This window comes from Scyliorhinus canicula, chromosome 8 (genome assembly GCF_902713615.1).
Source record: "Scyliorhinus canicula chromosome 8, sScyCan1.1, whole genome shotgun sequence".
Taxonomy (NCBI): Eukaryota; Metazoa; Chordata; class Chondrichthyes; order Carcharhiniformes; family Scyliorhinidae; genus Scyliorhinus; species Scyliorhinus canicula.
The window spans coordinates 130,579,832-130,607,622 of NC_052153.1; the positions used below are offsets into that span (position 1 = coordinate 130,579,832).

A 27,791-nucleotide genomic window follows, 5' to 3' on the forward strand; every position below is an offset into this window, starting at 1 on the left:
GCTTTAATACCACAAGTGAACCTGATTGTCGGCAATTCCACCTTGTGGAGGTGGAGCATTGTGGGAGACCCGGAGAATACCAGGTTGGGCTGGTTAATCATATACCAACGGCCTTTATAATTTGCATGCAGAACGCATTCATGCCATAGTCAAGGCACTGGAACATTGCATTCCATTGGGTGTATGGTGCTGGCCTCAATTTCTAGCTGACGCGCGATTCTCTGCTCAATCGTATTTCGCAATTGTGGCATCGCTGGACAGAGAATACCGCCCAAGTTCTTTTCCTTTAGTATTCAAATTTGCTAGTTTTCTTCTGCATAGAAAAAGCTGATAGATTTTCGCCTGTTAAATTCCTTAAATCTGAAAGGAGATGAAAATGCTCAAAAAATACAAACTTCATCTCAGTTAGATGATGCAAAGCAATTAGAACAAAGAGTGAGTAAAATAGCTGCATAAACAGGGCAATGTTTTGTGAAAGAGTTTATCTTTGGGATGTGAGTGCCACCTGCTGACTGTAATAATTATTACATCATCGATTATTACTGTTAATATTATCAAATGAAGCTGGGCTGTTTATTCACCTTTCAAAGTGTTGTGTTTTAGGACATTTTATTAAGACTTTCAAATAGTTTATCCTTACAGTTTTAATAATTTGTTAAATTGGTCAAATGGAGGAAAATGTAGCAAAAACAAACTAAATATAATTGTTGTACCAGAATATGTTTTTGAGTGAATATCAGAAATATTATTGAACTTGGCAATTTCCAAATTCTTCCACATGACCAAAGGTTATGAAGAGGAAATAGAATATAAGTAAACTAATGTTGTGAAAATTTGGTCCGTGGTTATGTTTTAAAATATAACTTTTAGTATTAGGAACTAAAGTTTCATTATAGATTAATGGGGACATCTGATTAAGAAACTGATGAGCAACCCTAAGGTAAATGCAAATCAAACAAGCTTGGAATTAATTACAGTTAAATGCTAACCTATATTTATTTACCTCATGAAATCTGAGTTGATAGTGAAAAACTTTGAACAATGAATTATTCATCTCTAAGCTTGTAATGGAACCGGGGAGTTGGAGAAAGGGTTGTCAAACCTATTCATATGGGTTGTAGAATGTGGTGTTAAGTTGTGTTGAAAATAAGATTATTCATTTATATTTCTGTTTGAATTATCCCAAAGCATGCCACATTGTCATAGAGATAGAGGGCGGGATTCTCTGACACCCGCCGAGTTGGAGAACCCCCGGCGAATCCTGCCCAGCCGCCCCGACGCCGCGATCGGGCCCCACCAATCTGCGGGCAGGCCTGTTCCGCGGGGCACTTCTTCCTTTCGCGCCGGCCCCTGTTGGGCTCCACCATGGTCGGCGCAGAGAAGAGAACCCCCCCCCCCCCCCCCCCCCCCCCCGCGCATGCGCTAGCGGTTTTGCGCATGCGCAAGATCACACTGACCCTTCGGCGCATGTGTGAACTTGCACCGTCCCTTCGGTGCCGGCTGGAGCAGTGCCAACCCCTCCGGCATCCACCTTGCCCCCGAAAGTGTGGAGAATTCTGCATTTTCGGGGGCTATTGACGCCGGAGTGGTTGGCTCTGGTTCTCCCATCGGCGTGGGGACTTAGTCCCCAGAAGGGAGAATCTCGCTGAGGATTTAGGGTGGAACATTGGTTAAAAGGTTCTTGTGTTTAATTTAGCTGTCTGAGTTCGCTGTCAGAAGCAAGCAGTTCAGTTTGGATTTCATGAGGGCAAGGCACCCAGAGGAAACCCACGTAGACACAGGGAGAACTCCACACAGTCACCCAAGGTCGGAACCGAACTTGGGTCCCTGGCGCTTTGAGGTAGCAGTGCTAACCATTATGCTGCTGTTCTCTTTATGTCGTCCATTAACAACTGCCATTGCTCATGAACTGTCCTACCTTTTAGTCTCCCTGCTCAGTCCACTAGGTCCAAATCTGTCCTCCTGCCGATGTAATCACCTTTGTTTATCTCCAGAACGCTAGTGTGGGACTCCAGTTTCTCGCCCTCAAACTGAAGTACCTGAATTCCGCCCAATGTATTTGTGGGCAGCACAGTAGCATTGTGGATAGCACAATTGCTTCACAGGTCCAGGGTCCCAGGTTCGATTCCGGCTTGGGTCACTGTCTGTGCGGAGTCTGCACATCCTCCCAGTGTGTGCGTGGGTTTCCTCCGGGTGCTCCGGTTTCCTACCACAGTCCAAAGATGTGCAGGTTAGGTGGATTGGCCATGATTAATTGCCCTTAGTGTCCAAAATTGCCCTTAGTGTTGGGTTGGGTTACTGGGTTATGGGGTTAGGGTGGAGGTGTTGACTTTGGGTAGGGTGCTCTTTCCAGGAGCCGGTGCAGACTCGATGGGCCGAATGGCCTCCTTCTGCACTGTAAATTCTATGATAATGACTTAGATAAAGAAACCAAATGCAATGGCACAGATCCTCTGGTCTCTGGATTGTTAGGTCATTCCAACTAATTCCTCACTTTGTGGAACTCAGATTCGCAACTGTACAAAGAGCCAAAACAGGTACAGGTATTTTGTTCAATCGTCAGGCAAGTTTCTTCAGCATTAAACAGAACAGACACCAACGTTTTATAATAAACAAAGAGAGTAGGAAATCGCTGCTCTGATCTTGAATCCCAGATCACAGGAGCCAAGATGTGCCGCTGTTTCTTGATGTGAGTCTAGCCTTCTCATCTCGGAGTGCACACTGCACGTCTCAAGACTCTCCTCCTTTGTGTCTGACCTTGTGTCATAGTAGGTAAAATTAGCCAATCTGATTAATTTACCATGACTTCATTATTAACTTGCATGTCCCTCCTGACCTCATGAAAGTCGTTTTTGTTCATTAAGCAGGAGATCCTTTAGCTAACATCGTTAATGTTAATGGGACGGCACGGTAGCACTGTGGTTAGCACTGTTACTTCACAGCGCCTGGGTTCCAGGTTCAATTCCTGGCTTGGGTCACTGTCTGCGAGGTCTGCGTGGGTTTTCTCCAGGTGCTCCTGTTTCCTCCCACAAGTCCCGAAAGACGTGCTGTTAGGTGAATTGGATATTCTGAATTCTTCTTCCGTGTACCCGAATAGGCGCCAGAGTGTGGTGGCTAGGGGATTTTCACAGTAATTTCATTGCAGTGTTGATGTAAGCCTAATTGTGACAATAATAAAGATTGTTATTATAACAGCACATTTCCTTATCTTTGCTATTGTCTCTAATTATACAGGTCAGCAAACCCCATACATGCTCATCAGAGTCTCTTCCTGGCACAGGCTTTTACAACAGTTTAACACTTTCTTACCACTGCCTCTATGCATCCGAATCTTACATTGATTAAATTAATTTTAAAATCTTGCCTCAACCTCCTATGGGCAATTCCCCTGTTCCCCGCAAATATCTCCAACACTGAATTAGAGTCGCAGACTTCGGATTGTTCTGATTTACTTATCTGAAGTTACCCAGAAAATGTTCGACAGAAAAATCATAGTTTAAGTCCTGGCTTTCTACAGAACTGACCACTCAATCGCTCACTCAGACACCCCCCCCCCCCCCCCCCCCCTCGCTACTCGAATCCTACCTCGCACCCCATCCCCCATCACACCCCGACCAGACCCACCTACTCCGCTGACCCAACTGACTAGTCCCTAGCTTGACTACCCCTTCTGACCCGACTACCCACCTACCATCCTATTCACATTCCACCCTATTCGTCTGCCACCCTGCTGCCTCACCATATGCAGCCCTTCCCACCTGCTACCTACTCATCTGCCATCATGTCCACTTGCAATCCTAATATCCTACTCACTTGTCACCCTAAACATCTACCACCCTGCCCATCTGCTACCCACCCACCTACCACCTAACCCACCTTACCTATTCACCTAATCACCCATTTACTAGCATTCACTCTTGACATTCAAACTTACCTTATAGCAGCGAGAGCCATAAAAAGAGTGTCTGTCTTTTGCGCAGACTCTCTTCGCTGTTTTCTATGTGGATCCCTGCGCTGAGCGGATCCGGTTGCTGCATCAGAGTTTGATCCATTTAAACGTAACCAGGTAAATGTGCCGCTTTATGAGCAGCACCGGATGCAATGTTCCGACGCTGATTGCATGATTTGGGCCAGTGGTCCAGATTTGCCCGGGAAACAAAGCTTGGTGAGAAATTAAGCTGTTAGGAAGACATAAAAGACTGTTAGGAAGGGAGTTCCAGGAATTTGAACCAGCAACAGTGAAGGACTATAGTGCTGAGTCAGAATGTCCAGTTACTCGGAGGGGAATTTGCAGGCGGTGCAGTTTGATGGGGGGATTTTGAGCCTGCGTTAGGTGTGCGCAGGATCGCCGACACAGGCACAAAATTTGAGCCAAGATCTTTGGGCGTGATTCTCCGCACCCGGGAGAAATCGTGAGGCTGGCATCAAAAACGGGCGGGTTTGACGCCAGCCTCCGCCCCCCCAACCGGGAACCGATTCTGGTCCCCGGTCGGGGCTAGCATCCCGCGGCCGTGAACTCCGGCATCGCGGGCTTAACGAATTTCGTTAAGCCCGCTAGCCAGAGTTAGCGACGGCTGACACGTCAGATGACGTCAGCCGCGCATGCGCGGATTGGACGACTCCAACCCGTGTATGCGCGGATGACGTCATCACGCATTTGCGTGAAACCCGCGCATGCGCGGGCTGGTATGCCCCTCAGCCGCCCCGCGAATGGATACAGCGGGGCAGCGGAAGGATAAAGAGTGCGCGGGGTAAGTACCCGCTGCCCGCGATCGGTGCCCACGATCGCGGCCGTGGTACTGCCGTGTCAATCGGTGCCATGGTTCCCCAGATCGGGACTTTACGGCCGTTTTTACGAACGGTCAGACCAGGTGTGTTTGACGTTCATAAAAACGGCCGTAAAGGGCTTGGACTTCGGCCCATCGGCCAGCTGAGAATTGCTGCTCGCCGTAAAAAAACAGCGGGCAGCGATTCGTGTCGGGAGGCGGGCGTGGGGGGGGGGGGGAGGGAGAATAGCGGGAGGGCGTCGGACCAGCGTGACCGTAGAAATTTACGCCGCCCGCTATTCTCCGCCCCGTCGTGAGTGCAGAGAATTCCGCCCTTTATTCTTGGAAGCCTTGCCCCCAAGCATTGCACTCCAATGGAATACTAATGTCTACTTTAGAGACATCACACTAATGTGGACCTCAATGCAAGGCATTATGGGAGAGTATCTCATCACTCACCTCATTCAAGTTCATAATTGGGGGCATAGTTGAGGTCCGCTGTGAAGTAAAAGCGCTTGTCAAATACATGAACTCATCTGCTCCATGTCCTAATACTTGGGTTGTGTAGGATTGGTGGAATCATCATCAGGTTCAGTACCACTGATACTCTCTCGCATCAACCCACATCATCCAGGTGGAGCTGAAAGGAATAACTGTGGCAAAGTGGCTAAATTGTTAAAGAGGAGGGAGTGATGGGCAATGGGGAGGCACTCACTGAGGGGGAAGGGCATGGGTGGATGTCCCAGAAGCATAGAGAGCTGAGCATCAGGGCATTGTCGGGAATACTGGTGTGAGTATCAGAACTGATGAAGGGTTCAGGTGATGGCTGTGATGCCTCCTCAATGCTTTTCTCCCAATCGTCCCCCTCAAAGGTGCTCAGGGCTGTGGGGTTGAGAGGGTGCGAGAATGGTCCAGGCTGGTCGACTGATTGACTTGTAAGGGAAGGGGGATGGCATTGGTGCATCATGGGCAATAACTGATGGGAGAAAGTTTACTCATGTGAGGCTTGAACTATGACTGTGTGCTTTGAGGGTTCTCAATTTTGTCTGCTGCCCCCACTTTGCCCACTGCGCAGGTGTAGTCCTGCTCCTCACCTGCCAACTCAAGGGCTCTTTCTTCAAAGGGCGTGAGACATCTGAGCTCAGGCATGACTCCAGCTGGCTGTGCCGCTCATGCTGGCAATGCTCAAGGTTATCCTGCAATCAGGCACGGAGAAAGTATAGGTGGGGTGTTGCCAGTTCAAATGGTGGTGGAGTTTTCCATGCATGGGTGGTGAGTGGGAGTTGGATGTGAGGAGCAGATTCCACTTTCCAAGGGTCAGTGCAGAATCAATGGGCTAAACGCCCTCTTCTGCACTGTAGGGATTCTATGATGTACTTTCTAAGATTGGCTACTTGGGGGGAACATAGGGAGTGGGCTAGGGGGTGGGGTTGGAGCTTGGGGACAGGCCTGCATGATTGATGTCAGGGACCCATGAGGTGACTGGGTGAGAGATGAACCTCTCGAGGTGTGAAAGGAGTGTGAGACAAAACTGGAATGTGATTGGTGCCAAACAAAGGGTAGCATTGACATTGCCAAGAAACCCCTTTGAACGTTTTAATGATCCATCATTTGCAGAAGATGGTCATTTGAGGGTTGTAATATGTGAGCTGAGGAACATCCTATGCCACAGGACCACGTCTTGTTATGAAGTCTTACTTGTAAGGGAAGGGGGATGGCATTGGTGCATCATGGGCAATAACTGATGGGAGAAAGTTTTGGGGCGGGAGCGGAAGTTGCAAACCCCAGATTCCGATATATTTTAGAGTTTCTGTGCATGCACAGGCTGCGAACAGACTGCACATGCGCAGGCCTGCGTCTTTAAGTTGTTTGAGCAAAATAGGGACCCAGCACAGAGATTGAAAATCGAGTAAAATTCAGGTCAGGTGACTGGGAGTGGAGTGCCATTGCTGGTAAGTGTCCATGGCAGGGGTCTGAGAGGGGGTCGGATGCAATCCCAAAAGAAGAGTCTCAGGTAGGGCACATGGATAGGAAGAGATCCCAGTCAAATAAAAAAGTGTGATAGATCTGTACTTTGGTCATGATACTGTACTTTGTGTCGCTGCACAAAATATTACTCGACAGAACTTAAAACTGAGCTTCATGGCAGTGGAGGCAAGATGTGGGGGGGCAGTGGAGGCGACATAGTGGGGAGGTGAAGGCTTCAGTCTGGTCCCCGATATGGGGGAACCACCGGTTTGTACCAGGGAGGATGGACGGAGGGTTCCTGAGCTGGCACAGGGCACGTATCAGGCGGATGGGGGATCTCTTTCCCGATGGGAAGTTTGCAACCCGAGAGGAGTTGGAGGGAAGGCTGGGCCTTCCCCCAGGGAACACCTTCAGATACATGCAGGTAAGGGCGTTTGTCAGCCGGCAGGTGGTGGAGTTTCCACTGTTGCCGCCAAGGGGGGTTCAGGACAGGGTGCTCTCGGGGACATGGGTTGGGGAGGGGAAGATTTCGGCAATCTACCAAGTGATGCAGGAGGGAGAGGAGGCCTCGGAGGAAGAGCTGAAAGGTAAGTGGGAGGAGGAGCTGGGAGTGGAGATTGATGAGGGGACGTGGGCGGATGCCCTGGGGAGGGTGAACACCTCCTCCTCTTGCGCGAGGCTTAGTTTAATTCAATTAAAGGTGCTGCATAGGGCACACATGACTGGGACTAGGCTAAACCGGTTATTTGGAAGAGAGGACAGATGTGTCAGGTGTTCTGGGAGCCCAGCAAACCACATGTCTGGGCGTGCCTTGCGCTGGAGGGCTTTTGGAGGGTTGTCACGGAGACGCTGTCACGGGTGGTTGGTGTGGTGATCACAAGTTAACTAGATGCAATACAACTGAGCAAACACTAGAGGGAGCACGGGAGAGCCATATAAATAGACCGGGACAGGAAGTGAGGACACACTTCACAGAGGGCAGAACTTGGAGCAGGACACAGACACGCCAGCTGGTAGCACTTGAGGTAGCCGTAGGTAATGGTCTGAAGAGAGAACGAATTCACAATAAAGCATCTTCTCCACATTTGATACTACGAGCTTTATTAAGACACGAGTAACAACACATGGTACCCAGGAGTGGTTTCAGACGCTTACTACAGGACAACTCAGCTGCAGACACAGAAAGCTCAAAATGGCATGGAAATCTCCTACTGGACATTTGACTTGGGAAGACATCGCTAATTCAAGGATGTGGTTTAAATACCCATATCAGCTGGACCTGACTGGCAATGTAAGAAATGTCTGGAAAAGGTTTAAACAAATGTTCGATATTTATCTCATAGCTAATGATGTAGCAGCAGCCTCAGACAACATTAAAATAGCAATTCTCACCGCAGGGCATGTAAATAGGAAAGTGTATAATGGATTTAAATACTCAAAAGATGAAGACAGAAACAGCTTACAAACGATACTAAACAAATTCGAAGAGTACTGTAAGGAATTTGAACAGCAAGGCATGCTCAGAGGCCAAACTGCAGAGAGGCTGAGTGATGCAAAACTTAAAAAATCACGAAAAGAACAAGAAATCGTGAATGAAAAGTACAGATCAAAAAGAAGAAATAACATGAATTTTTCACAAAGCCAAAACGCAGAAATCCAATCCAGATCGGAAAGAAAAGGTAACTCACAACTTTTAGAAAGAAAAATCGCTGAAATCTGCGAAAAAATGGCGTCGGAGCACATTTTGCAGTCTCGGGCAAGCAAAAAACTACAAATTGCGTCTGCGCATGCGCCGGAACCGGAAGCCGCGCATGCGCAGTTAAAAAAAGATCGCGTTGCCGATCGTAATGCGCATGCGCACGCCGCGCATGCGCAGTCTAAAAAAGTTTTGGTCGCGGATCGTAATGTGCATGCGCAAGCCGCGCATGCGCAATGGAAACAAAACCGCACAGTGAAGGAGGAAGGCCGATTTGCGCATGCGCAATGCATTCCTGCGCGTGACGTCATGACGTCTGAGCATCCCGACCACGCCTACTTAAAAGGGAAATGCCCGAAAATTGAAAACAAGACATTTAAAGTGGTAAAAGCAAATTTTCTTGCCTCAGAACACAGAAAAACGCTTGAACTTAAACCAGCAGTTAAAAATAACTCGCACAACACCCTGGAAAAAGCAGTCTGCACCACCCAAAGTGAAGAGAACAAAAAGAATTGCGAAACAACAAAAGATGATTTGTTTTTCGAAGATTACCTCTCAGACCTGGCTGAGTCAGTCGGATATGCTTATCACAGCATCAGCGACACGGTCGCAAAGTACAACACGAACCAACTCGTGGTAGATGAATCCAACCAAGATGATTTGGTTTTCAAAGAATACTACTCAGACATGGCTGAGTCAGTCGGATATGCTTATCACAGCATCAGCGACACGGTCGCAAAGTTCAACACGAATCAACTCGTGGTAGAAGAAGCCAACCAAGATGATTTGGGTTTCAAAGAATACTACTCAGAGATGGCTGAGTTATTTGGATATGCTGATCACAGCATCAGCGACACCGTTGCAAAGCTCAACACGAATCTACTCGTGGTAGATGAATCCAACACCATGACGCCATGGCAGCTCGTCGATACATTGGATGACAGCAATACCCAAGACGAAGACGACGCCACACAGAGAGCACAGAAAGACTCCACAGAGCGAGCGATGACAGGCTCCACAGAGCGAGCGATGACAGGCTCCACAGTGCGAGTGATGAAAGACTCCAACAGGGATGCAAGCAAACACTCCCTGGAGAACACCATGCATGAACAAGACCATGAAGGTAAACCCGCTGTATCTGAGCAACCGCAAGCAGACTATGAAAGTCTACCAAGCTCACATGAACAAGAAGAAGACAACGTACATCTAACCACTGACACCATGCATGAACAAGACCATGAAGGTCAACCCGCCGTATCTGAGCAACCACAAGCAGACTATGAAAGTCTAACAAGCTCACATGAACAAGAAGAAGACAATGTACCTCTACCTACTGCATGCGAAAACAGTGACAAGGTGATCACACTCGACGTACAGGATCACAGCGAGACTGACAGTTCTCAGCTTGTCTGTACAGAAGCACAGAGTCGGGCCACCCAACAGTCCAGAGAGACAACGCCGAAAGAAACCATGCAGATTTTGACTCCAGAAGAGGAGCACCTGGAGTCCAGAGAGACCACGCCAAAAGAAACCATGCAGATTTTGACTCCAGGAGAGGAGCACCTGGAGTCCAGTGAGACAACATCAACAGAAATCATGAAGATTTTAACTCCAGAAGAGGAGCACCAAGAATCCAGAGACACCGCGTCAAATGAAATCGAGAAGAAGTTGACTCCAGAAGAGGAGCACCAAGAAAGCAAAGATGAGGAATCAAATCCTCCACACATGATTGATGTCACCAGCACCGATGCAACATCAGATCATTCGCACCACTCTCGAGACGAAATGCTCAATGACTCAAATTATCCACACGGGACACTCATAGAGTATAACAAGGAAACCAAAAGTCAAAAGAAGCACAGCAGAAACGAGAACAACAACAGCAAGAACAGAAGCAACATGAAGCGCGACAAGACAAACAACAAAGTCAGGCACAAAGATAGCGACAACGACAGAGACAGAAACAACAAGAACGGCAACGAAAACAACAAAGTCAGGAACAAAGATAGCGACAACACCAAAGACAGAAACGACAAGAACAGCAACAAGTCCGGCAACGAAAACAACAAAGACAGGAACGACAGAAACAACAGCAATGAAACAACGACTTGTTTCTACTCGGTACTTGGTACTACTCGGCACATGAAGGACACAATTTTTGGTGAAGCAGCGGAGCCGGGAGTGCAGGAGGCGAAAGATGCCGGTATTCTGGCCTTTGCGTCCCTGGTAGCCCAGCGTAGGATTCTTTTGCAGTGGAAGAATGCGAGGCCCCCGGGCGTGGAATCCTGGATCAATAATATGGCTGGGTTTATCAAACTGGAGAGGGTCAAGTTTGCCCTAAGGGTGACGGTGCAAGAGTTCTTCCGGCGGTGGCAACCGTTCCTAGACTTTCTGGCGGAGCATTAGAGGATGGTCAATTTCAGCAGTAACCCGGGGGGGGGGGGGGGGGGGGGGGGGGGAGAGAAATGTGTGGGTTTGTTTTTCGGTATGTGTGTTTGTTCTCATGTTAATTATTTTAGTTAATTTATTGCTTCTGTATTGGGGGGGGGGGTTAATGTTATCTCTTTTTCTTCTGTTTTTGTTGGTTAAAACTTGTTGAAAATTTGAATAAAAATTATTTTTTAAAAACTGAGCTTCATGCGTTAAGTAAATTCAAGCTTTATTCAGTCAGTTTTCAGATGTCTCTTGATCAAGTCAGTTTGCTTGCAAATACAGAGTTTTTAAAAGTTTGTTTTGTCCAAGCAAATACAGACGACGTGGTCAAATTTAATACAAATTACAGTTCGTGATGATTTCTCCAAATTAAAATACTCGATACGGAGAAGTTGAAAATAGACAAAATGGCAGCTTTCAAAGCAAAGCGCAGGAAATAGTTAAAGACTATTAAAGGAATAATTTGTTCAAACCGGCACTCATTTTCCAGGTAATTGCTATCGCTAATGTTCTGTCCCCTTTCTGTCTGTGATTGGGTCATGATAATTAAAGTTCATTTTTTGGTAGAATTTACAGTGCAGAAGGAGGCCATTCGGCCCATCGAGTCTGCACCGGCTCTTGGAAAGAGCACCCCACCCAAGGTCAGCACCTCCACCCTATCCCCATAACCCAGTAACCCCACCCAACACTAAGGGCAATTTTGGACACTAAGGGAAATTTATCATGGCCAATCCACCTAACCTGCACATCTTTGGACTGTGTGAGGAAACCGGAGCACCCGGAGGAAACCCACCCACACACAGGGAGGATGTGCAGACACCGCACAGACAGTGACCCAAGCCGGAATCGAACCTGGGACCCTGGAGCTGTGAAGCAATTGCGTTATCCACAATGCTACCGTGCTGCCCATCACATTTTTAGTATGGGGTGACTGCAACATCCCGTTCCCACCACACATGTGTCTGGAGTTTTAATCTGACCATTCTCATGCTATTCAGCAGTTTTCACTACCTGTCTGTTTGAACTGTGTGACCTTAGTGAACCATTTTGATCCCGAACCGCCGAGGAGTGGCGTAAACCACTCTGGCATCGGGCCACCTTCAAGGGCCTAGGCCGGTGCCGGCGTGGTTGGCGCCGTGCCAACTGGCGCCAAAGGGCCTCCGCCGGCCGATGCGAGTTGGCGCATGTGCGGGAGCGCCAGCGTGGTCTGGCGTGATCCCAGCGCATGCGCAGGGGGGGTTCCTCTCCCTGGCGGACCGTTACAGCGGCCGGCGCAGAGGGAAAGAGTGCGGCCAGGGCACAGGCCCACCCGTAGATCGGTGGGCTCTGATCGTGGGCCAGGCCACCGTGGAGGCCCCCCGGGTCCAGATTCTCCCCACCCCCCAAGGACACTGCAGGCCACCCGCAGAGCCACGTCCGGCTGGTAAGGACCTTGTTTGATTTACGCCGGCGGGACTGGCCGAAAACAGGCGGCCACTCGGCCCATCGTGGAGCGGAGAATCGGCGGGGGGGGGGGGGGGGGCACTGCCAATGGCCCCCGACTGGCACGACACGATTCCCACCTGATGCAACCATCAATTCACTCAGAGACTCGAGTTGAAGTAAACCGTGGTTTTAATCAGCTTACACGGGGAGGATGTGCAGACTCCGCACAGACAGTGACCCAAGCCGGAATCGAACCTGGGACCCTGGAGCTGTTAAGCGATTGTGCTATCCACAATGCTACCGTGCTGCCCCGTGATTAGTACTGTGGCTTCACAGCGCCAGGGTCCTACGTTCGATTCCCTGCTGGGTCACTGTCTGTGCGGAGTCAGCACGTTGTCCGCGTGTCTGCGTGAGTTTCCTTCAGGTGCTCCGGTTTCCTCCCACAGTCTAAAGACGTGCAGGTTAGGTGATTGGCTATGATAAATTGCCCTTAGTGTCCAGAAAAGGTTAGGAGGGGTTATTGGGTTATGGGGATAGGGTGAAGGTGAGGGCTTAAGTGGGTTTGTGCAGACTCGATGGGCCGAATGGCCTCCTTCTGCACTGTATGTTCTATGTAATAAGGGAATATCGGTGATCATGGGTGATTTTAATCTTCACATAGGTTGGGCAAATCAAATTAGGCACAATGCCGTAGAGGAGGAATTCCTGGAGTGTATACGGGATGGTTTTCTTGACCAATATGTGGAGGAACCAACTAGAGAGCAGGCCATCGTAGACTGGGTACTGTGTAATGAGAAGGGAATCATTGCCAATCTGGCTGTACGAGACCCCTTGGGGATGAGCGACCATAACATGATACAATTTTTTATCAAGATGGAGAGTGAAGTAGTTGATTCGGAGACTAGGGTGTTGAATATTAATAAAGCGAACTATGAAGATATGAGGCATGAGTTCGCCTTGATAGATTGGGGAGAGTTACTTAAAGGGATGACAGTGGATAGACAATGGGAAACATTTAAGAAACGCATGGGGGAACTATAGAAACTTTCATTCCTGTCTGGCAGTAAAGCAAAGGAGGTAAGAGGACCAATCCATGGCTTGCAAAGGAAATTAGAAATAATATCCGCTCCAAGTGAGAAACATACAGATTGGCCAAGAAAAATAATAGGTCTGAGGTTTAGGAGCAGTTTAGAATTCATCAAAGAAGGACGATGGGATTGATTAAGAAGGGGAAAATACAGTACGAAAGGAAGCTTGCAGGGAACATAAAGACTGACACTAAGAGTTTGTATAGATATGTGAAGATAAAGATTAGTAAAGAGAAATGTAGGCCCCGTACAGACAGAAACAGGGGAATGCATAATAAGGGACAAAGAAATGGCTGAGCAATTAAATACATACTTTGGTTCTGTCTTCACAAATCAGATCCCAGAAATGTTGGAGAATGAAAGGTTTAGTGAGAAGGGAAAACTGAGGTAGATCAACATTAGTAGAGAAATGGTGCTGGGAAAATTGATGGGATTGAAGGCAGATAAATCCCAAGGGCTAAGAATCTGCATCCCAGAATGCTTAAGGAGGTGGCTCTGGAAATAGTGGATGTATTGGTGGTCATCTTCCGGGAGTCTATGGACTCTGGTACTGTCCCTGCAGATTGGAGGGTAGCTCGCGTCACTCCGATATTCAAAAAGGGAGGTAGAGAGAAAGCAGGGAATTATAGACCAGTAAGCCTAACATCGGTAGTGGGGAAAATGCTTGAATCCATTATCAAGAACTTTATAGCGGAACATTTAGAAAGCAGTGGCAGGATCAGTCAGAGTCAGCATGGATTTATGAAGGGAAAATCATGCTTGACAAATCTGTTGGAATTATTTGAAGATGTAACCAATACAGTTGACAAGAGGGAGCCAGTCGATGTGGTATATTTGGACTTTCAGAAGGCGTTTGACAAAGTCCCGCATAAGAGATTATTGTGCAAAATTAAAGTGCATGGGATTGGGGGAAATGTATTAGGTGGATAGAAAACTGGTTGGCAGAGTGGAAACAAATATTAGGGATTAATGGGTCTTTTTCAAATTGGCAGGCAGTAACTAGTGGGGTAACTCGGTGCTACTCGCAATATATGTTAATGATTTGGATGCGGGAACAAAATGTAACACCTCAAAGTTTTCAGATGATACCAAGTTAGGTGGGAGGGTGAACTGTGACGAGGATGCAGGGATCTTACAGCATCATCTGGACAGGTTGGGCGAGTGGGCAAACCAATGGCAGATGCAGTATAATTTGGATAAGTGTGAGGTTACTCACTTTGGAAGCACAAACAGGAAGGCAGTTTACTACCTGAATGGTTGTAAATTGGGAGTGGGGGGAGAGTGCAGCAGGACCTGGGCGTCCTTGTGCACCATTCGCTGAAGGTAAGCATGCAGGTGTAGCAGGCGGTGAAGAAGGCTAATGGTGTGTTGGCCTTCATTGCGAGAGGTTTCGAGTACAGAAGCAGGGATGTGTTGCTGCAATTATACAGGGCCTTGGTGAGGCCACACCTGGAGTATTGTGTGCAGTTTTGGTCTCCTTCTCTGAGAAAGGATGTTCTTGCTCTCGAGGGAGTGCAATGAAGATTTACCAGACTGATTCCAGGGATGGCAGGACTGTCATATGAGGAGAGATTGACTAGGTTGGGATTTTTCGCGCTGGAGTTCAGAAGAATGAGGGTGGATCTCAGAGACTTATAAAATTTTAACGGGACTAGACAGGATAGATGCAGGGAAGATGTTGCCAATGATGGGTGTGTTCAGAACAAGGGGTCACAATCTGAGGATTCAGGGTAAACCATTTCGGACAGATTTAAGGAGACATTTCTTCACACAAAGAGTGGTGAGATGTTGAACTCATTACCACAGGAAGTAGTTGATGCTAAAATGTTTAATATATTCAAGAGGCGACTAGATAGAGCACTTGGGGAGAATGGGATCAAAGGCTATAGGGAGAAAGCGGGATTAGGCTATTGAGTTGGATGATCAGCCATGATGGTGATAAATGGCGGAGCAGGCTCGAAGGGCCGAAAGGCCTCCTCCTGCTCCTATCTTCTATGTATCCATGTATATGTATGTCCATATGTTCTAGTCCTGCCCAAAGTTGTAGAAATTTTGTCAGTACCATATCAGAGATCGTACACGTGGACTTGGAGCCGGGTCGCCTGGGGGCCATATTCGGGGTATCAGACCAGCCGGAGTTGCAGGCAGGTGTAGGGGCAGATGGCTTATCCTTCACCTCATTGATTGCTGATCGGTGGGTCCTGTTGAGGTGGAGGTCAGTTTCTATCCCCTGTGCCTCAGTGTGGTTTGGGGATCTAATGGAGTTTCTGTATTTAGAGATGGTAAAATTTGCTCTGAGAGGACAAGATGAGGGGTTCCACAAGAGATGGGGGCTGAATTCTCCGATTTTGCGGCTATGTCCGGAGGAAGCATCTAGTCTTACGACTAAAAAGCCGATTCCGCCCCCCGCACCGATGCTCCGCCTGGTGTGGGGCTAGCAGCTGCGCCAAGTTAAGTCCCCCGGCTTCACCTGTAGATACGGACACACAATGGCCAGGTCCATGGCCGCACATACGCTGCGCCGTACATCATGGCGCTGGCCACGTGCGAACCCGGCCTGCCAGATAGTGCCCGCCTGTAACCTCCCCTCGCCACTCCCGGACCACCCCCCAGCCCCTGCCGAAGCACTCGCTGACAGCGGAATGGCTCCCTCCCCCACTGAGTGCGGCAGCGCTGGACACAGTCCGCATCCGCCATGCCAGGTTCACGAACTTTGAGAGGACATGTGTCCCACGCTGTCTGGAAGTCGGCCCACTGGGGGCAGAGCATCGGGGGAGGGCCTCAGGTAACGCCCTGAGGCAATTCCAACACCATGCAGCGTACGCAGTGTCCGGAAAACGGCACCGCCCCCGACTTTGGCGTAAAAACGGATTCTCTGGTCAAACGCAATTTCGACGTCAGCAATTGGAGAATCCCACCTGGGATTTGTTTGTCTTGCACTTTGGGCATCTGGTTGCCATCAAGGGGTTGGGGGTGTAGTTTTCTTTTGGGGGGGGGGGGGGTGCTTAGTGGTGTTGGGATTGTGTTTTTTTATTGTAAAAATGTTAAAATGTTGAACATTTGAATAAAACTATTTTTCAAAAATAAAACCTGGAAGGAGCTGTAGTTTTTGCCTTTAGTATCAAAGTACATAATTCTGTTAGGAACTTCTGAATTTAATAAGATCATTACATTTGATTGGGGAGCTATTTATAGGTTTTGTCATACAAAAGGATCCAATATAATTTGACCCCTTAAAGAAATGCTTAAAAGCACCCCTTTCTGTCTCTCTTGCCAGTTTTCTCTCCTTTCTTATTGTTGAACTAAAATCCCAATTTAATCTGTAGTAATGTAGTCAACTGTATTGCTGTCCTAATCAACAATTGTGGGACGGGAAGCTTGAGAATTTTCAAGTCCAGTATTGGGCCGGTTTCGTGAGGCCTTCCCATCTCCATGTACTTTTTAGATTTTTTAGAACAGTACAGCACAGAACAGGCCCTTCGGCCCTCGATGTTGTGCCGAGCAATGATCACCCTACTCAAACTCATGTATCCACCCTATACCCGTAACCTAACAACCCCCCCCTTAACCTTACTTTTTAGGACACTACGGGCAATTTAGCATGGCCAATCCACTTAACCTGCACATCTTTGGACTGTGGGAGGAAACCGGAGCACACACGGGGAGGATGTGCAGACTCCGCACAGACAGTGACCCAACCGGGAACCGAACCTGGGACCCTGGAGCTGTGAAGCATTGATGCTAACCACTATGCTACCGTGCTGCCCACTTTTGCTAGAGGTGGTCTCAAAGAGCAGAGGTTACTTGCCCAACAGTAATAGGAGTGCTATTAAGGTCCAAGTTGGGGGGCAATTTGCAAATGCTGTTGGTATTTCCCCAGATGGGCCCTCACTGAATCAGGAGGCTGGCAGCAACTTACAGATGGTCTCCCAGTGGCAGGCCAGAGGGCCATTAGGGTCGCTCTTACTGGCCCAATAAATGAGCTGCAAGAATGAAAACAAAACATAGCCTAGGCCATAACCATTCCTGTAAATGGTTCTCCCTCTACACTGATGACCCTAAGAGCTGTAGGCCTTCCTTATTTTTAAAATTTAGGTTGACATCCAAGATCCCCTTCATTTTGAGGCTCCTGTCTACTCTCCTACCTGCCTCAGCAACACCTACCTCTCCTGGTAATGCTGTTTGGTATTGCAGACTCTCTGATTGGGTCTCCTTCTTGTGAACCCACCTATGGTCCTTAAATGGGTGCCAAATACAGAGATCCACCCCCTATAAAACCGTGATGCTGTGTGGATGGCAGCTACGAGGTGGGTTGGGATATGGAAGTCCCAAGTTCAATTATTTTCTACATTGTGGGGATTCTGCCCTGGATGCGTACTTATTAAGCCATACATTGGATGATGAATAAATGCAGAATGAGGCCATACAGCCCATCATATCTGTGAAATAACTATTCAATTAGTCCCATTTCCCTGCCCTTACTCCAAAACTTTAATTTTTTTCCCCACTTTAAATATTTATCCAATTCCCTTTTGAAAATTATTGTTGGATTTGTTCCCGCATACTCTTTCAGGCAGCGCATTCCAGATTGTAACAGTTCGCTGTGTAAAAACATATTTTTGCATGTTACCTTTGGCTTCTTTGCTAATTACTTTCAATTGATGTTGACTTCTCAGTGGGCCTTTTGCCACTGGAAACAACTTCTTCAGCATGGTCATTGAGTGTGATTACAATTCACAGTATCCCCCACCTCTTCGCAGAACTGAAAACGTATGAAGAATATTGAGATCTTCAACTGTAAATCAGTTAACCCTTTGTCAAGCAGCATCTTTTATACAATCAGTGAGAGACCAAACGTACTGGTATTGGCTGAAGACAGTGATAGACAGAGGGCAAGCCAATCATCAATTAGCTGTTGTTTTAATTAAGGTGTCATAAACCATAGAATCCATTTTGATTTAAATCTCTGACTGTTGGACATCAGGAGAATTCCAAATCAGTTACACCCTCTGCTATGGCTGGTGAGTAATTATCAGCTTTGGGCCTGATGATTTTGTATTTTATTAAGAGCCTGCGGGGCATCAACTCTATATGGCATACTTTGAAATTAATTACAGATGGGAAACTTTCTATATAAAGAACTACTTATCAGAAATTCGTAAAAACATTAATTAATTAGGGATCCGCCAGCACTGTCCGCCTTACCAGAAGGGATTTCTGAGATAGTCATTTGGGCAGCACAGTAGCATTGTGGATAGCACAATTGCTTCACAGCTCCAGGGTCCCAGGTTCGATTCTGGCTTGGGTCACTGTCTGTGCGGAGTCTGCACATCCTCCCCGTGTGTGTGTGGGTTTCCTCCGGGTGCTCCGGTTTCCTCCCACAGTCCAAAGATGTGCAGGTTAGGTGGATTGGCCATGATAAATTGCTCTTAGTGTCCAAAATTGCCCTTAGTGTTGGGTGAGATTACTGGGTTATGGGGAAAGGGTGGAGGTGTTGACCTTGGGTAGGGTGCTCTTTCCAAGAGCCGGTGCAGACTCGATGGGCCGAATGGCCTCCTTCTGTACTGTAAATTCTATGTAAATTCCTTAACAATGAGCCACTGGATGCCGGGGGCACACCATTAGATTGTCGATCGGCTAATGTGGGGCCCATATCTCAAATGTAGCACAAAGCAACAACCGGAAACCAAGGATCCATTCATTTTGGGTGGAGAGGTTTCAGGAAAGAATTTCAGAGATTAACGCCGATAGTGCCGATTGTGAGGCAGCGGAGGTGGGTGTTGTGGTGCCGTGGAGGTGGGGGTTGTGGTGCCGCGGAGGTGGGGGTTGTGGTGCCACGGAGGTGGGGGTTGTGGTGCCGCGGAGGTGGGGGTTGTGGTGCCGCGGAGGTGGGGGTTGTGGTGCTGCGGAGGTGGGGGTTGTGGTGCCGTGGAGGTGGGGGTTGTGGTGCCGCGGAGGTGGGGGTTGTCATGCTGCGGAGGTGGGGGTTGTGGTGCCGCGGAGGTGGGGGTTGTGGTGCCGTGGAGGTGGGGGTTGTGGTGCTGCGGAGGTGGGGGTTGTGGTGCCGCGGAGGTGGGGGTTGTGGTGCTGCGGAGGTGGGGGTTGTGGTGCCGCGGAGGTGGGGGTTGTGGTGCCGCGGAGGTGGGGTTTGTAGTGCCGCGGAGGTGGAGGTTGTCGTGCTGCGGAGGTGGAGGTTGTGGTGTGGCAGAGGTGGGGTTGTGGTGCCACGGATGTGGGGGATGTCCAAGAGACCAGTGTGAAACGAATGCAGAGTTGTTGAAGAGTTGTAGGGCGAGAGAAAATTGTAGAGATAGGAAATGGTGAATTGATGAAGGGGATGGAACACAAGGATGAGGTTATTTAAATCAAGCTGTCGGTGGACTGGGAGCCTAAAAAGGCCAAAGACCAAAGAGGCAATGGGTGAACGGCATTTGGTGTGAACTAGGATAGGGTCAGCAGAGCTTTGGATGAGCTCAAGTTTATGCAGGGTGGAAGATGAAAGGCCAGCCAGGGGAGGACTGATGATTATGAGATTATTAGAGATTAGAGCACCCTTTCAAAATGGCGGGCCAATCTCTTGAGTTCAGCTCCCAGTGCTAAAACTTTTTTTAAGTGAGGGCTAAGTGAGTGGCTAAGGTAAATATTGGTCCTTTAGAGGATGAGAAGGGAGTTTTAATAATGGGAAATAATGGGAAATGAGGAAATGGCTGAGGAACTGAACAGGTTTTTTGGGTCGGTCTTCACAGTGGAAGACACAAATAACATGCCAGTGACTGATAGAAATGAGGCTATGGCAGGTGAGGACCTTGAGACGATTGTTATCACTAAGGAGGGAGTGATGGGCAAGCTAATGGGGCTAAAGGTAGACAAGTCTCCTGGCCCTGATGGAATGCATCCCAGAGTGCTAAAAGAGATGGCTAGGGAAATTGCAGATGCACTAGTGATAATTTACCGAAATTCACTAGACTCTGGGGTGGTCCCGGTGGATTGGAAATTAGCAAACGTGACGCCACTGTTTAAAAAAGGAGGTAGGCAGAAAGCAGGAAATTATAGGCCAGTGAGTTTAACTTCGGTAATAGGGAAGATGCTGGAATCTATCATCAAGGAAGAAATTGCGAGGCATCTGGATAGAAATTGTCCCATTGGGCAGACGCAGCATGGGTTCGTAAAAGGCAGGTCGTGCCTAACTAATTTAGTGGAATTTTTTGAGGACATTACCAGTGCAGTAGATAACGGGGAGCCGATGGATGTGGTATATCTGGATTTCCAGAAAGCCTTTGACAAGGTGCCACACAAAAGGTTGCTGCATAAGATAAAGATGCATGGCATTAAGGGTAAAGTAGTAACATGGATAGAGGATTGGTTAATTAATAGAAAGCAAAGAGTTGGGATAAATGGGTGTTTCTCTGGTTGGCAATCAGTAGCTAGTGGTGTCCCTCAGGGATCCGTGTTGGGCCCACAATTGTTCACAATTTACATTGATGATTTGGAGTTGGGGACCAAGGGCAATGTGTCCAAGTTTGCAGATGACACTAAGATGAGTTGTAAAGCGAAAAGTGCAGAGGATACTGGAAGTCTGCAGAGGGATTTGGATAGGTTAAGTGAATGGGCTCGGGTCTGGCAGATGGAATACAATGTTGACAAATGTGAGGTTATCCATTTTGGTAGGAATAACAGCAAACGGGATTATTATTTAAACGATAAAATATTAAAGCATGCCGCTGTTCAGAGAGACTTGGGTGTGCTAGTGCATGAGTCACAGAAGGTTGGTTTACAAGTGCAACAGGTGATTAAGAAGGCAAATGGAATTTTGTCCTTCATTGCTAGAGGGATGGAGTTTAAGACTAGGGAGGTTATGTTGCAATTGTATAAGGTGTTAGTGCGGCCACACCTGGAGTATTGTGTTCAGTTTTGGTCTCCTTACTTGAGAAAGGACGTACTGGCACTGGAGGGTGTGCAGAGGAGATTCACTAGGTTAATCCCAGAGCTGAAGGGGTTGGATTATGAGGAGAGGTTGAGTAGACTGGGACTGTACTCGTTGGAATTTAGAAGGATGAGGGGGGATCTTATAGAAACATTTAAAATTATGAAGGGAATAGATAGGATAGATGCGGGCAGGTTGTTTCCACTGGCGGGTGACAGCAGAACTAGGGGGCATAGCCTCAAAATAAGGGGAAGTAGATTTAGAACTGAGTTTAGGAGGAACTTCTTCACCCAAAGGGTTGTGAATCTATGGAATTCCTTGCCCAGTGAAGCAGTTGAGGCTCCTTCATTACATGTTTTTAAGGTAAAGATAGATAGTTTTTTGAAGAATAAAGGGATTAAGGGTTATGGTGTTCGGGCCGGAAAGTGAAGCTGAGTCCACAAAAGATCAGCCATGATCTCATTGAATGGCGGAGCAGGCTCGAGGGGCCAGATGGCCTACTCCTGCTCCTAGTTCTTATGTTCTTATGTTCTTATGTTCTTATGTTCTTATGTTCTAAACCGGTGAGAAACTCCCTAGGGCCCAAAAAAGTGACTGTGGGCGGAATTCTCCGACCCCTCCCGGCGGGTCGGAGAATCACCCAGGGCTGGCGTCAATCCCGCCCCCGCCGTGTCCCGAATTCTCTGCCCCCCAAGATTTGGCGGTCGGCGCCCCCCCCCCCGCGGCGATTCTCCGGCCCGCGATGGGCCGAAGTCCCGCCACTGACAGGCCTCTCCCGCCGGCGTGGTTTAAACCACCTACCTCACCGGCGGGATTGGCGGTGCGGGCGGGCTCCGGGGCCCTGGGGGGGGGGGGGGGGGGGCATGGGGAAATCTGACCCCGGGGGGTGCCCCCACGGTGGCCTGGCCCGCGATCGGGGCCCACCAATCGGCAGCGGGCCTGTGCTGTGGGGGCACTCTTTTTCTTCCGCCTCCCCTGCGGAAGAGACCCCCTTCCCTGCGCATGCGCCGGTATGACGTCAGCAGCCGCTGACGCTCCAGCGCATGCGCGGACTTACGCCGGCCGGCAAAGTCCTTTCGGCCCCAGCTGGCGTGGCGCCAAAGGCCGTTCACGCCAGCCGGCGGAGTGGAAACCACTCTGGCTCGGGCCTAGCCCCTCAATGTGAGGGCTTGGCTCCGCACCTTTGGTGCGGCCCGACGCCGGAGTGGTTCACGCCACTCCGACACGCCGGGACCCCCCGCCCCGCCGGGTAGGGGAGAATCCTGGCCTGTGTCACTGAATAGTGGTGGGGACTCGCCAACAGAGCTGGCGGGAAACTCCCTGAAAATCCCGCCCTTTGTCTTTTGAGCAGTATTAAAGTTCTGCACGACTAAGCAATGGTTCAAAATACTAAACACGGTGGCACAGTGGTTAGCACTGCTGCCTCACAGCTCCAGGGTCCTCGGTTCAATTCCGGCCTCCCCATTTCTGCACTTTCTCCCCTTTTCTGCGTGGATTTCCTCTGGGTGCTCCAGTTTCCTCCCACAGTCGAAAGATGTGCAGGTTAAGTGGATTGGCCACGCGAAGTGTTGCCCCTCAGCGTCCAAAAGTTTTAGGCAGATTCCTGGGTTATGGGATAGGGTGCAAGCCTCGGCTTGTGTAGGGTGCTCTTTCAGGGGACCGGTGCAGACTCTATGGGCCGAATGTCCTCCTGTCCTGTAAATTCTATGATTTACCTATACTGATTCGAAAATCGTTGGGTTTTCCCAATTTATATGCAGTATCCCATTCCTAGTTTTTTCTGAGTGTATCCATTTGAAAAGTAATCTGAATGAAAATAATGATCACTGTGAATTGATTAATTTGTCAGGGGGATGGGAAAACGAGCTGTTGTCCAGAAGCCAGTGTTGAGAGTAGTGAGGTACTGAGGAGGGTATCAAGGTCGCAGGAGTGCACCGGCAGACAGAAAGGTGGGTTGAAGTGTGTCTACTTCAATGCAAGGAGCATCCGGAATAAGGTAGGTGAAATTGGAGCGCGGATTGGTACTTGGGACGACAATGTTGTGGCCATTACGGAGACATGGTTAGAACAGGGACAGGAATGGTTGTTGGATGTTCCTGGGTCTAGATGTTTCAGTAAGAGTAGGGAAGATGGTAAAAGAGTGGAGGAGTAGCATTGTTAATCAGGGATCGTTTAACGGCTGCAGAAAGGCAGTTCAAAGGGGATCTGCCTACTGAGGTAATATGGGCCGAAGTTAGAAATAGGAAAGGAGCGGTCACGTTGTTTGGAGTTTTCTATAGGCCCCCAAATAGTAATAGAGATGTGGAGGAAGAAATTGCAAAACAGATTATGGATAGGTGTGGAGGTCTCAGGGTAGTTGTCATGGGTGATTTTAACTTTCTAAATATTGATTAGAACATCTATAGGTCGAACAGTTCGGATGGGGCAGTTTTTGTACAGTGTGTGCAGGAGGGTTTCCTGTCACAATATGTGGATAGGCCGACAAGAAGGGGGGCCACATTGGGTTTGGTACTGGCCAAGTGTTAGATTTGTTTGTGGGAGAGCACTTTGGAGATAGTGACCACAATTCGGTGTCTTTCACTATTGCAATGGAGAGGGATAAGGCCATACGGCAGGGCAAGGTGTATAATTGGGGGAGGGGTAATTATGATGCGATTAGGCAAGAATTAGAGCATAAGATGGGAACTGAAACTGTCAGGGAAAGGCACAAATGAAAAGTGGAGCTTGTTCAAGGAATAAATACTGCGTGTCCTTGATAGGTATGTCCCTGTTAGGCAGGGAGGAAATGGCCGTGTGAGGGAACCATGGTTCACAAAAAAGGTTGAATGTCTTGTCAAGAGGAAAAAGGAAGCGTATGTAAGGATGAGAAAACAAGGTTCAGTTAGTTCGCTTGAGGGTTACAGGGTAGCAAGGAATGAGCTAAAAAAAAAAGGCTTAGGAGAGCTAGGAGGGGGCATGAGAAGTCTTTGGCAATTCGGATCAAGGAAAACCCCAAGGCTTTTTACTCTGATGTGAGAAATAAAAGAATGACCAGGGTGAGGTTAGGGCCGGTCAAGAACAGTGGTGGGAACTTATGCATGGAGTCAGAAGAAATAGGAGAGGCGTTGAATGAATACTTTTCTTCAGTGTTCACCAAGGAGAGGGGCCATGTTTTTGAGGATGAGAGTGTGATACAGGCGGGTAGGCTGGAGGAGGTAGATGTTCTGAGGGAGGATGTATTAGCAATTTTGAAAAACCTTAGGGTCGACAAGTCCCCTGGGCCAGATGGGATATTTCCAAGCATTCTTTGGGAGGCAAGGGATGAGATTGCAGAGCCATTGGCTTTGATCTTTGGGTCCTCACTGTCCACGGGGATAGTGCCAGAGGACTGGAGAGTGGTAAATGTTGTTCCTCTGTTCAAGAACGGGAATAGGAATGACCCTGGTAATTATAGGCCAGTTAATCTTTCTTTGGTGGTCGGTAAGTTAATGGAAAAGGTCCTGAAGGATAGGATTTATGACCATTTGGAAAGATGCAGCTTAATCCGGGATAGTCAACACGGATTCATGAAGGGTAAGTCTTGCCTCACAAATTTGATTGAATTCTTTGAGGAGGTAACTAAGTGTCTAGATGAAGGTAGAGCAGTTGATGCCGTATACATGGATTTTAGTAAGGCATTTGATGAGGTTCCCCATGGTCGGCTTATGAAGAAAATAAGGAGGTGTGGGATAGAGGGAAATCTGGCCAATTGGATAAGTAACTGGCTATCATGTAGAAGACAGAGGGTGGTGGTGGATGCAAAATTTTCAGACTGGAGACCAGTTACCAGCGGTGTACCACAGGGATCAGTGCTGGGTCCTCTGCTATTTGTGATTTTTATCAATGACTTGGAGGAAGGGGCTGAAGGATGGGTCAGTAAATTTGCTGATGACACCAAGATTGGTGGAGTAGTGGATGAGGTGGAGGGCTGTTGTAGGCTGCAAAGAGACATTGATAGAATGCAGAGCTGGGCCGAAAAATGGCAGATGGAGTTTAACCCTGATAAGTGCGAGGTGATTCATTTTGGTAGAAAAAATTTGAATGCGGATTACAGGGTCAACGGCAGGGTTCTGAGGAATGTGGAGGAACAGAGAGATCTTGGGGTTCATGTCCACAGATCTCTGAAGATTGCCACTCAAGTGAATAGAGCCGTGAAGAAGGCCTATAGTGTGTTCGCGTTTATTAATAGGGGGCTTGAGTTTAAGAGCCGCGGGGTTATGCTGCAACCATACATGACCCTGGCGAGACCACATTTGGAGTATTGTGTGCAGTTCTGGTCACCTCACTACAGGAAGGATGTGGAAGCATTGGAAAGGGTGCAAAGGAGATTTACCAGGATGCTGCCTGGTTTGCAGGACAGGTCTGATGAGGAAAGGTTGAGGGAGCTAGGGCTTTTCTCTTTGGAGCAGAGGAGGATGAGAGGCAAATTAATAGAGGTTTATAAGATGATGAGGGGGATAGATAGAGTGGACATTCAGAGACTATTTCCTCGGTGGATGTAGCTGTTACAAGGGGGCATAACTGTATGGTGGATGCAAAATTATAACTATAAGGTTCAGGGTGGGAGATATAGGAGGGATGTCTGAGGTAGGTTCTTTACTCAGGGAATGGTTAGGGTGTGGAATGGACTGCCTGCTGTGATAGTGGAGTCGGACACTTTAGGAACTTTCAAGCGGTTATTGGATAGGCACATGGAGCACACCAGAATGACAGGGAGTGGGATAGCTTGATCTTGGTTTTGGACAATGCTCGGCACAACATCGAGGGCCGAAGGGCCTGTTCTGTGCTGTACTGTTCTATGTTCTATGTTCTATATTACTGGAACTGCTTCTGCACCCTGCACATGTTGAAGCTTCCAGAATGCAGATTCTCCATAAAAAATGGTTTGGACAACAGAAACACTCGAGAGCCTTGTCATAATATCCACTCATGTATATAATGAGATGCAGACAGGCAGCGATTGACACAAATGATGACCAGTAACCTACAACACAGTACAGGACACTACCACTATAAAGCCAGAGGGCACTAGGTTTCCCGCTGTCTCGGGACCCAGCTACTGAGACAGTCAGAGCCCACGAGCTAGCAAGTGCAAATACCATGCGGTAGCTAGTATGTCTGGTCAGGCTACTACAAGCTCACCAGTCAGATCACACAGTTGAATATGTATGGCAGTTCTATGGTTGAATAAAACAATGTTGGATCTTCTCCAGTGTTAGACGTCTGTTTCTAACTTCCCTGCATCGAGTGCAGTCCACATCGAACCGACTGCCTAACACATCAAGCCTTGCAGGCTTCCCAATTATCCAAAACATTTATACCCAGAATCTGCATTCCGGACTCTCTTCACCTGGAGCAGGAAAGAAATCCCACATTTATGGAATTGTATTTGTTAGTTATGCTGTGACCTGGTTTGAGTTGATAACCTAAAATGATGAGGTTAATTCCTCTGCCTGGAAATGTCCTCATGTATATTTGGCTGATCTGTTTGAGGCTGATTTGTAGGCTGTGTCATGGTTCCTTCCTTCCTTCATGCTTCACTTCTGTCCACTTTGTGTTATATGCTTGTCACAGTGATAAATGTGAATGTGCTTCCTTTACATTGGTAAAATATTACACACAGTCTGAAAATATTTTTTCAAAAAGATAAGCACTGAGGGGTAGTGTTTCAGCTTTGGGATTGGAAATTGTACTGTTTTGAAGGGCGATTTTTATCCCGAGTTTCTGTTCAAATTAATTTGCCTCTTATCTCAAAACCTGCCCTGAACACGCGCAGTATAAAAATGTTAGTTTAAAAGAATATTCCTCATGCTATTTAACAATGATATCCGGTTAAATTGTCTGTTAGTGCAGCTGAAAACAGTTTTCAGAAAAAAAGCATCTGTATCAGAATTAATCCACCTGCTGTTGTGAGTTACTGAACTTCAAATTGGTGGAAATGACTTTTAGAAAATATACAAAGCTATTTTCTAGTTATATTGGGGTACAGTGGTCAGTGCCTTTGTAAATTTAAAAAAAAATTCAAAACCTTTCAAAACATAGCTCTTTGTGTCTTTGCATCTAAAAGATCCAGCTTAATTTCTGGAGCCTGCACAAAGGTCTGCAGATAAGTGGAAGTAGCTGGAATCCTCACTGGAAACAGTGAGGATGAGTGGAACTGAGGGCCAAGGCCAGTTTCATGGGAAGGAGCCTGCTTCATTTAAAGGGTGCAAAAGATTCCAGAAACATAATTATGCTAAAACGTCTGCAATCTCTTGCTCCACTTATGCTGGTATGAGGAAAATTGCACTGTAAATAAAAATGTGATCAAGCAGAAACTCTATGCCATGTCTTTTATTTTTCTTATAACTAATTTTTACATCAAATTTTAACTATAGGTTCTTTTTTCTAGGTCTTTGATTATGACTTTGCATTACAAGATGACTTCATGGGTTCAGCTTATCTGGATCTAACTAACTTGGAATTAAACAGGT

The 27,791-nt window shown here is 47.8% G+C and overlaps 1 protein-coding gene across 9 annotated transcripts in view; it reads left to right on the forward strand.

The window, feature by feature from the left end:
• Positions 1-27,791, forward strand: part of LOC119970506 (multiple C2 and transmembrane domain-containing protein 1-like) — an 891,726-nt gene that overhangs the window by 319,258 nt on the left and 544,677 nt on the right. For all 9 annotated transcript variants that reach the window (XM_038805255.1, XM_038805256.1, XM_038805254.1 and 6 more), the window contains one exon: positions 27,710-27,789. In XM_038805255.1, coding sequence (XP_038661183.1) covers positions 27,710-27,789 — 80 coding nt within the window. The remainder of the gene's footprint in view (positions 1-27,709; positions 27,790-27,791) is intronic.